This window comes from Crassostrea angulata, chromosome 2, assembly GCF_025612915.1.
Source record: "Crassostrea angulata isolate pt1a10 chromosome 2, ASM2561291v2, whole genome shotgun sequence".
NCBI lineage: Eukaryota > Metazoa > Mollusca > Bivalvia > Ostreida > Ostreidae > Magallana > Magallana angulata.
Genome location: NC_069112.1, coordinates 70,800,322 through 70,811,450, shown reverse-complemented (window position 1 = coordinate 70,811,450; position 11,129 = coordinate 70,800,322). Strand labels below are relative to the sequence as shown.

The 11,129-nt window shown below is 37.4% G+C and overlaps 1 protein-coding gene and 2 pseudogenes across 1 annotated transcript; 2 read left to right on the top strand and 1 right to left on the bottom strand.

The window, feature by feature from the left end:
- Positions 1–868: 868 nt before the first annotated feature.
- On the bottom strand, positions 869–2,140 carry LOC128174813 (uncharacterized). The gene has a single exon (XM_052840265.1). The coding sequence runs from the start codon at positions 2,138–2,140 to the stop codon at positions 869–871; it is 1,272 nt and encodes a 423-aa protein (XP_052696225.1).
- Positions 2,141–2,966: 826 nt separating this feature from the next.
- LOC128171110 (zinc finger CCHC domain-containing protein 7-like) lies at positions 2,967–4,430 on the top strand (annotated as a pseudogene).
- A 2,782-nt stretch (positions 4,431–7,212) lies between these two features.
- LOC128174812 (uncharacterized) lies at positions 7,213–10,714 on the top strand (annotated as a pseudogene).
- Positions 10,715–11,129: the final 415 nt, after the last annotated feature.

Here is an 11,129-nt window from a genome sequence, read left to right as displayed (position 1 = left end):
TGAATTCATGTCAGCTTTAACCTCAGTTCATCTGGAGTTTGTGGACTGAGATCTACAAGCAGATAACCATGAGGAATGCTAGTAGCATCTGAATAAGCAGACAATAAATGAGGCATCCCTAATTGCCGACTCAACACCACAATTTGAGATTTATCTCTAGGATTTTTAAACAAAACGAAATAATGAGCATTTAAACTAATAGTGCGGTGTTGATTAGCTCTATCAAAAACATTCTGAGTGATGTAAATCACACTTGTATTCCGATGGTGAGCTTTGCGAGTAAACCAATCTACAATAGACTCAATTGCTTTCCCTCCCATCATATCGTCAAATACTAACAGGTGACGGCTGGTAGTATCAGCAACTAATTTTTCATCGTCTTCAGGAATATTCTGAATAAACTTAACCCGATCTTGCAAAGATTCGTAGGCAGGTTGCCATTCACGGTAACACCATACTATTTTTTCAGGGGGAGGACTTATCCATTGGGTATTTTCTATTAACTTTTTAACAAATTCTGTTTTCCCCGATTTAGAAGGGCCAGCTACCACCATGGTAAATTCATGTTTCAATTGAAAAGGGGACAGTGACTCGTAGGAATACATGACGAATTATGACATGAAAATAAAAAATGATTCATTTTTATGTAAATGCTGGTGTTAGTCATTTTTATTTTTCTACTGCATGTAATTGAAAGCATCTTTTCGTAAAATATGGGTGGCCCTTAAAAGGGCCGTTGGTCTTTTTTTTTCCCCACCTCCTCTCTAACGCTCCCCTCGATGACGACACATTGGACAGGGGTTGATGTGTCTGTACACCCCAATCACACACTTGCAACAAACACACTGATTGTTGCACCTGATGCATTTTATTTGCAAGTGAGTATTTCCAGGCAAATGTTGCAGGGTCCCCTCTTGTCCTCCGCTTTCACGGCCCAGGAAGGTACAATGGTGTAGTGCTCCCTGGGGTTGTCTGGCCTTCTGGTGTGAGAATACTCGAAGGGCTGATGGTTCTGGAGGGGTTGATGGCTCTGGTGGTTTCTGGTCACCACTCTTCTTATGCTCCTCTCCAGTCTGTCCAGCAGCCGAACGGTCTCACTATGATTGGCCGCTACGCTCGGATTCAGGAACACTCTGCTGCTGGTGCTGCTCCTGCTGCTGCCGCTGGCACCTCCATTTCTGATAATGGTAGTGTGATTTTCGGGCACGGAAACTGTGGAGGGATCCCTCACCCTTGTCCAACGCACCTCCGTATCATCCGCATTCCTTTCGGCCCTAAAAGTCCTCTGATTCTCTCCGTTGATCAGGGTTATCGTCATGGGCGAGGAGGGGGGTGGCACCTGGGGCGATCTTGGTCTGATGGGAGGAGGAGGCGCTGGGCGATCGGGTGCGGGCCTCACAGGTGGGGGTCTCTCTGGAGGGGGTGGAGCGGTCCGGTCCGGAGCGGGTCTGGTGGGCGCCGGAGGGGCGGGGCGGTCCGGAGCGGGTCTGGCACCAAGTCGTCTCCGGATGTTGCCAAGTGGCGGCGATGGTGGTGGCGATGGTGGTGGCGTATCCGGGATCACGATGGGAGTGGGGGAGCTCCTCGGACTGGCCGGCGGGGAGGGATCCGGGCTGTCGGGGGCATCTGGCAGTGGCGGTCTGGAAGGGCGGAATGGTGACACCCACCTGGCTCGGCTGCGGGGGGACTCCTCTGTCTCGTCGTCTTCTCCACCGTCCCTGGTCCTCTTCTGGCTCCGGTTGACCCTCTGTCCACTTAAACTCTCAGGAGCAGACACAGTACCATCTGTGTGGTACACCTGACCCAGGCTGGTATTGGGTCTCACGATCACTGGCGGTGTGACCGCGGGAGCTGGTGGTCTAGCGGGAGCGCTGCTAGGGCTCGTCACTCCAATGGGTCGTCTGGGGAAGAGTACGGTGGGCCTCAACCGGAAATTGGTCCCTGCAAAACTCACGGTTGGAGTGGTCGAAGTCTGGTGCTGAGGCACCCCCTCAATTTCCGTCACCGTCTGGGTAGCGGTGGACTGCTGCTGTGGCCCCTCTGTTGGGTGAGGATCCCTCCGCTGGGCTCTAACAAACCTCTGCTGGTCTTCATTCCATTGGTAGATCCAATTCTCTAAATTACTTCTTTGGTTCTCCATTACTAATAAACTTGTCTCCTTGCGATCATAAGAGATCTATCCGACAAGTAAAGAGTCAACTGAGAACGCGCTACTATTTATGCTAATAGAGCGGACGTAAAAGAAAGCACCCTAAATACCCGGATGTCGCCTCGATAGAAATATCATGGCGGAGCGTAAAATGGCTAAATTTGTGCTTTTACCAGTTGATATTTCTTTCTTTATTTAAAAAACGATTAATTATATTTAAAAAAGATTAATTGAGATTGATTTGTCCACTTTTATTCTATCATTTACTACTTATTTTATGGCGATGGTACATCAGATTATTTATTTATAAGGAAAACAAAGGTCGAAACGAACCCGATTCTGAGTTTTAAAGGAATATTTTTACAAATAAGATATTTTTAAAAAGTAAAGATTGTATTCTATCGAATGAAACTATTCCCGCACATCTACAGCTCATATTTACCAAAATACAAAAGTTTTAAAATCAGGTCACAAAAACAGTAAGACATAAAAATTGATAATTTTACATTAGTTAACATTTTTTATTTCAAATAAACAAAAAAACAATTATTTCAAATTTAAACGTCGTTTCAATACAGGTTCAATAATTAAACCAGTCTGTTGAATTCGTCTTTCAAATCGATGACGGTCAAGGCTCACGGTCATCCATTCACTTACGCGGTCTTCATAAGGTATTTCATACACAGTCAAATTCATGTCAAACTTCACACGCTTATGCCCCGATAATTCAGTGCTTTTAGTTTCATATAGGCATATTCCATGGCTGTGATCTTTATGTGGTCGATCTGCTTTTATCACCTGCATGCATTGTCTTCCTTGACGGGTGAACATTTTTCTTAAAAAGCTCCAGTTTTGATAATCTCCGTACGATATCCCTGTCAACTTCTCCAACAGGTGAAGTTTGCATCCCTCGGAAATCCAGTAAAGGTTGACTATTCTTCCTGCTGTGGGTCTTTCGGCTAAAAAAACCATCAGGCCTTGAAACAACTCAATACTGTCGATTGCCTCCCGTCCTAGAGCGGTCATCTGTAAGATTTGTCTCTCCTTCTCTTCGTCTATTCCACTGTTCCATGCCGTGACTAGTAAATATGCATCAAATGAGTAAGTCAAAATATCGCCCATTTTTTATTTCAAAAATGATTTTAAAATCACCATAAACAGGTATTATATACCCTAATATTACATCATGCCTTTTTGGAAAACCCAATGACGTCATTGGAAAAACCCAGAGCTCTACTCCCCTATTGGAAAAACCCATAACGTCATTGGAATTTCCAATAAGTCACGGTAAAAAGAACATAAAAAGAAAGAATTTCTACTCAACACTATCACAATGAATAATTTCCTAGAGAGTCAAGACCCAATGTCTAAGGGAGCATGATATTACAATCCACTATTGACAGAAGCTCAAGATGCAACGGCCTTAGAAATGGCATCATACAACAATCAGCCCATGAGTAAAGAAGACTTTAGCATATTGTCAACCAGTCAGGATGGAATCATAAATACCATGAACGTCTTAAGCGATGAAATAAGCAGACATACCAGCATCATCATAAACAAAATCAACGAAGTCAGGGATGAACTGGCCCCTAAAAAAGAGCAAGAAAACGGGAAAAAAAAAGAATACAGCTGCTTTACCTGCGGAGAAAAAGGACATTTCTCTCCCAACTGCCCCAATAAAGATCAGTACAGGGACAATTCCATTCAAGAAAAAAAAAAATAAAAAAATTCTTACCTGTTACACCTGTGGAAAACCAGGACATTTCTCTCCTAACTGCCCTGAAAACGACCAAAAAGAAGAGAAAAAGAAAGAATCTGCCAAAACCACAGGCTGTTTTATTTGTAAAAAAGAAGACCACTGGATGAAAGACTGTCCAGATAGAGAGGAATATTACAAAAATAAATACAAAGGTAAAGAGGAATATTACAAAAACAAAGATACAGGTAAAAAGCATGGACAAGAAGCCGCAGCATTGTTAGACGAGTACATGGAGGAGGAATCCGATAAGGAAAACATTGCCCCCTACAAGCAACCTAACAAGAAGAATAAGAAAGAAAAAAACCCAAAAAGGAGCATTCGAGGAAAAAAGGAAAAAAGAATGAAGAGGACATGCATGTTGATGAAGACGATGAAACATATTCTTGTTGTTAAATAAGAACTATCCTTAGAGACCTCATTGTTTGTTCGATTTTTACTGTTTGTTGTTTGTTTGTTGTTGTTTATCCTCAATAAAACTATTTTTAACCTTTATGACGTCATTTTTCTATTTGACCTTTGACCCCCTATATAGACGGATGTAAAGTGCACTCATTTGACCCCCCTATCTAGACGCCTTATACTACTTACGCACACAGCTCTGATTCAAGGTGGATTTTAAATGCATGCAGTATGATAACTAAAATGTAATGCATAGAATTTTTTTTCAATACTTATTTTGTGTTTTACTAGAGAAGAAAAAGAATGTTTAATTTGTTTTCCGATTCTCGTCTTTAAGGACTGTGCACCATAAGAAATAAGCAACAAGGACTTAAACTTCGGAATTCTTAATAAAAAAAAATTAAAAAACAGCATGTGTTCTAATTTTTTTTCTCATGAATTAAAGCCTCCTGTATAAACCAGCATACTTTCTGTGGTCACTTTATGCAAGTTTTAAGCACAAAGACTTTCGTTAATTTGCCAAATGAAAACAGGTAAATGTTAACATGTAAAGCTTTTTACACTCATACTACACAAATCACTTACAAAATAACATTGTAACGACCTTTATAAGATCCCAACAAACAACTTTTCCAGCGACAGCCATATCGAAATCCTAACCGTTTTTGAGTTATTCAGCAAAATCTTTTAAGGGCTACTGGCCCTTAATTGAAGGGGCCAGCCCTTTTTTATTGCGCGGGGGTGTTAAGGAAGCATATGGCCAATATGCCGTCTTATTTTGACTGTTGTATTCAAAATCGTGAAATTAAATAATTATTTTGAATAAGATCAAAAACTTAGTATTATCCTTTAAAATAGATGTAAGTGCAATAAAATCGGGTAGTACATCACTGCCACATTAGTGCATTATCACGTGACAACTATAAATAGCTTACGTATATTCCTTAACATAAAATGTGATAGAACAACACTACCCCGCGGTTTCCAAAATAAAATAAACATACGAAGTGAAGGCAAAACTTCTCAGTTTAATCAAAACCGCTGCTAGAATCCTATGTTTTTCCTTATTAAAAAGTTGTTCATCCGGTTCTCGTAAAACCTTCCCAACTTTTTTAACGTTTGCACGGAAAACGGCAAATTGCATTAAAACAACACACAACCTGGGATTCTAGCAGCACTTTTCAATTTAAACATTGATCAAACTAACGATACGTATAAAATTTAAAGTTCAATATACACGGGGTAGTGTTGTTCTAGTCAGATTTTTATATCGTAAACAACGACAGAGGAAAGCCTGGCCGAGAAATAAAAGCAAATTTACATACCTTTTAGCGAATGATTGATAAAACTAACATCTCCCCCAGTATTCTTATGTTCAATTCTCAATAAATCACACCACAATACTTTATTAGAGTTCTTAGATTAGTTATATTTTGAATATGTTTACGATGCTTTCCGATCAAATTCACACGACATTCAGCTTTTAGTCATGACGTCATCAATGTGTAAATCTACGTAATACAAACTAATTTCTGGCAAAAATTGTCTTCAGTGTTTTTTATTTCTTTTTGGTATACGTTTCGTTGCTTATATATTTGAATATGTACATAATAACTAAGATTTGTGATTTCACGGAATTACATGTAACTCAGATTCCATATGCTTCCTTAACACCCCCGCGTGGTGTCAAATGAAAGCCCTTAACATTCTGCACAACTTTTGTTATATATGTATTTAGGAAATATTTCAAACTAAAAAGTTACGAAGCTAAACCATGAGAAAATTTTTGCTATTTTTAGAACATAGATTTCGATTGATTAATTCGAGTGGAATAATCGGAAAAAACTTAAATACAAAAATCAGAGGACAATATTCAAAGTGTCAATAATAAAGATTTTTAACTATAAATTATTTGCTACGGACAATTTTGGAGCCTTTGTCTGGAAACTAATGCCCCTAAAATTTTAGAAAAAGGAAAATAACTCAAAACTGGAAGTTGCGATATCAATTCTTTTTGTGCTCTAGCAACCTTATTTAATTTACAATATACCGTGAAAATTTGAACGAAATCGGATGACAAACAAATAAGTTATTGAGGATTTAAAAACGTCTAGAAGAAGAAAAATTATAATGAAGAAGAACCATCAGAATCAATACAAGGTCTTCCGTTGGAAACGGAAGACCTTAAATATGAATACAAGTTTATTGAATGGAGCGTCGCATGGAAGTGACCGAGTTAGGCCAAATTTCAAGCGACTTCCCCACGCGCTTGGATTGCAGGTCATTGACCAATCAAAATTCAGTATTAGATGATCGGAAATATCAGAAGTGTGAAAATTTACCATTTTAAGAAAAAACCTATTAGTGATAAATCACGTGACCCGTACAGTTTATCCGTTTAATTGACATAACTCAGCGCAGCTGTACATAGCCGTGGGTCATTTGCAAAAAGAAAAAAAGGACAATAAAAATGAAACTTGATTACGTAATTGATTAAGCCTATTTCGGACTAGGCCGGATATCAAAGACTGATAAGTAAACTATTTACACACAATACAATGGATGGTCCATTAAGTGGACATGCTAGGGATTGCTCAATTTACACCTTCTTACATTTTGTAAAAAAAAACTATTTACCAAATAAACAACACAATGTCCAGAGGAATTGTTGTCATGTGTTTGAACATTTGACATTTAAATGAATAAAAGAGAAATTGACAATGAACTGTTAAAATTCAGTAAACAAGTTATCTAATTCTTTAAATATTGCATATTCGTTCATGTAGTGAAAAGTTAAAAATATAAAGATAGTCATAACAACAAATTTAATTTTTAAATGAATTTGTGGAAGGACAATATTATAGGAATATTGTGCATTTTTTTTAAATATCTCATGTAGATCATGGACACCATGTTTGATCTAACAGAGGAAAAGAACAGAATTAGGACCAAGTTCTATTCCCCGAAAACATATTCGATGGCTGACGCATCATTGTTGCCAAACTGCATGAGGCTCTGCCTTGGCCCGGTACAAGTAAAAAGTGTAAGTGTAGAAATAATATACCTCGATATAATAATATACCTCGATATCTTGAGTGTGTACAAGTGTGCATAATATATTCGTATTTGATTTCAAATTCAGATTGGGGAGACCGGTGTTGTGTCTACCGGGTCAAGGCGGAGAGAGGTGCAGTTGACAATGGAGGGCAGATCTGGAAGTCGTTGCTGGGGAGCTGTACATCGTACAGAATCTTCAACAAACAGCGATGTTACTCATCAACACCTCTAACAAAGTTTAAGGTAAAATGGAAATACACTCTCATCGCAATATCTCGTCAAAAAAACCTGTAAATCAATGTATTAAGACATATTGCTTCAAAATCAAATATATTCTGTATTTCAATTATAATATTGAAATATTGTAAAAGAAAACCTCCATAAAACATTGTTCTTTTGAAGTTCGGGCAGACTGTTATATCTATTGATATTGGTCTATAATTTCAGACTTACGAATGCAAAGACTCACAGGAGAAGTTTGAAGGAGTGGTGCAGTCAGTATCGTTTACCAGGTATTATTTTTTAAGTTTTTCCTTTCGTTTTTTTTTCTTCAAAAGTTGCACTTTCCGTTATAATAGACTATAAGAAAACTACTGGTGTTTAGTGCATTAATTAGTTTTATTCTTTTGCTTCTATTATAACTATCATTATCATTATAATTATATTTTTTTTTATTGTCTGATTTTTAAGGCAAAAGAAGTTTCTGACAATATTTTTCTTCATCAAAATTGCAGTTTTATATGTTGGTAATAACTTAAAATAGAAAAACGCAACAATATCATTACTTACTTCAGCTATAGTGGCACAGTGTTTCCTGAGATTCGTTGCATGGACTCTCTCTGGAAATTTGAGGTCACACCGACTTCTTGAGACTTTCTGGCCGCTCTGACAACATCCATAGCTGTTTAAAAAAGGGAATGTATCTATATAATTTTTTTGGTTTGTGAAGGAATGTTTGTGAAGAAAACCAATTCTTACTACACCAATCTAATCCAGAATTGTTATTCTTTATAACTAAAATCAGATCACTATATCAGCACATGGTAGAAAACTGGAATAACATCCCTACCCGAGTTGGCAAATAAAACAAAATGTTTTCCCCTTTAATGCCAAAATTCTTCCTTGTCAATGGGTTGGCCAGATATTCCATAACTGGAATGACCTCCTTGGGGATTATTACGGAAACACGAGTTCCATTCTGTTGCAGCAAAATGAAATTCGAAAAGTACATGTATGATCAGAATGAATTCTAAAATAACAGCACTATCATTTTGATTCAAAATTTGTTGCATTTAATTGTCAGGAACATTTTAAAATAAATTCCAAGTTATCCCAGGCTAAAAATACATATCGAGGTTCTTTTCAACTATTTGAACAGCTTCGAAATGAAAACTTTCTAAATATTGCCATGCTTAGCCTAGGTTTGGTAAAGAACATCTAATCATGGGACAAATAACAGCACTGCAGTGAAATTTCTCAGTACCGGCACCACTGAAATCCAGCACCTTCTCAATATCGGCTAATTAAAAAGTCCTCGCCAGCTCCTCCTAGGGCATTCAATGAACACATCATCTTCACTCTTCTGTACCATTTTCCCCTTCCTTCTCTGTCCCATGTCTCCACGTGACCTTGCTGTAGTCGAAGCTTCACCTCTCTGGCTTCCATCACCACTTGGGTATTCAATGACCTCATCATCTTCACTCTATTTTACAATATTTGCCTTCCTTCTCTGGTACCTGTCTTCAGGTGGCCTTCAGTAGTCGAAGCTTCACCTCTCTGGCTTCCATCACCACTTGGGTATTCCATGAGCTCATCATCTTCACTCTGTTGTACAATATTTGCCTTCCTTCTCTGGTACCTGTCTTCAGGTGGCCTTCAGTAGTCTAAGCTTCACCTCTCTGGCTTCCATCACCACTTGGATATTCCATGAACACACTATCTTCACTCTGTTGTACCATCATTTCCTGTTAGGTCAACGTAATCTCCTTCTTCATCACGGTAGGCTAATATCGGCGAAGACATAAGACTTGTAGCTTTTATTTTAGCATAAATGGCAGTTTTTAATCCAATAAACAGATTATGTTCAGAAATTTCGACCGACACCCGGAGACACGCGTTTTACTGCATTACATTCATGATTCATTTTCAAGTAAACCTCCCGAACACTTTCTTTGAACACCGCAATAACTATTACATCCTGCTACTATGTCATGAAGCTGTTTCCTTACTAAGAGTTATTGTTTAACATTCTATTGAAAACCAAAGGTTACATAACCTAGTTTACTTTGCTAAATCCGAGCACAGCAAGCATGACAAGGTTATCCATCCGTAAAAAATAAACAGGTATGTAAACGTATATCGTAGATTTATTAATGACAACAGCAATTATGTAGATTATTATGTAGAAATTTGAATTAAGGGGCCGGCTGAGTTTTGAAAAGCAGGAGCCTTCGGGTAATTGGTTCCCTTCTTTCCATACGTTGAATACCAGCTCCCCTCAAATCATGAAAACATACTTAGATATACACCCTTACCAATATTATGCACAGCAATGCAGATGCAATTATATAATATTGGTAAGGGTGTATATCTAAGTATGTTTTCATGATTTGGGGGGAACTGGTGTCATATGTAGATCTTTTCTGATAACGTTTGACACTGTAGGCAAACTTTTATTTTGAAGTGTATTGGAGTATTGCGAGAAGTTATCTATGACTAAAGTTAGCGACATTGTTGGATGAATAGTTTTCAAAACAGCAATATGATATATGCATCCTCCTGTTGCACAACTTTACTTGGACCTCCTTAACTGACCAAACGTATAAAAAAAATTGAAATCTGCAAACAAAATTGGTTTTAAAATCCAATCGTATGTCATACAAATATAATATTAACAAGCCCCTATATTTCTTTCAAGATCGGCGATTGCTACCCCAGAGAGTGATGCTAATCTATTTTTAGAAGCAACGACTACCTCAATTCTTCCTTCACTTAAGTAATTTTTTTTTCAACTACTATATTTTTTATTTAATAAAAAATGACATAAAATTTAAACTGAAAATATTTGAAAGATACTTAAAGTCGTCTATCATTTTTATATATTTTTGACCAAAGAAAATTAGTTTTCAATATTCACCTCCTTTTTTTTAAACAGAAATTCTCCAAATGACCTGCATGAATCCCCTTTATCTAAAAAGAGGAAGATTGAGAATACTGAAGATTCTCTTATTTTAAATAAGAGAAAATATGGGAAAAGTACTTGTATTACACCAGGGATGTTCACACAACAGGTGAAACAAGAGGAACCAAAGTTGAAGCAGTTACAGTGCTGCTATCGTGAAAGTTGACAAAACTATCCTATCCTATCCTATATCCTGCATCCTATCCTGCAAATAAGCTCTATCCTATCCTATCCTATCCCATACTTTCAAAATATAGGAATGCAAGTTAAATGAAACGAAATTTAAAAATAAAATGATTTTATCAATTAATGAAGTACTCAAAATGAATAATTAAATCTTAAAACCGAATATTCATCGAGCGGGATAACTTAATTACCTGTGCTACGGTAAAATTAAATCGTACGCGGGATGGAAACAATAACGTACACAAACAAAGTAAGCGATTAGATTTTTAATTTAATTATATTTGTGCATAAAAAACAGATAAATAACTTCGATGCACTTATTGAGGAACTGTTTAGTCACATATTTTTATCAAATTATTTTCTAATCACATATAACTGAGCGTAATTCTCATATT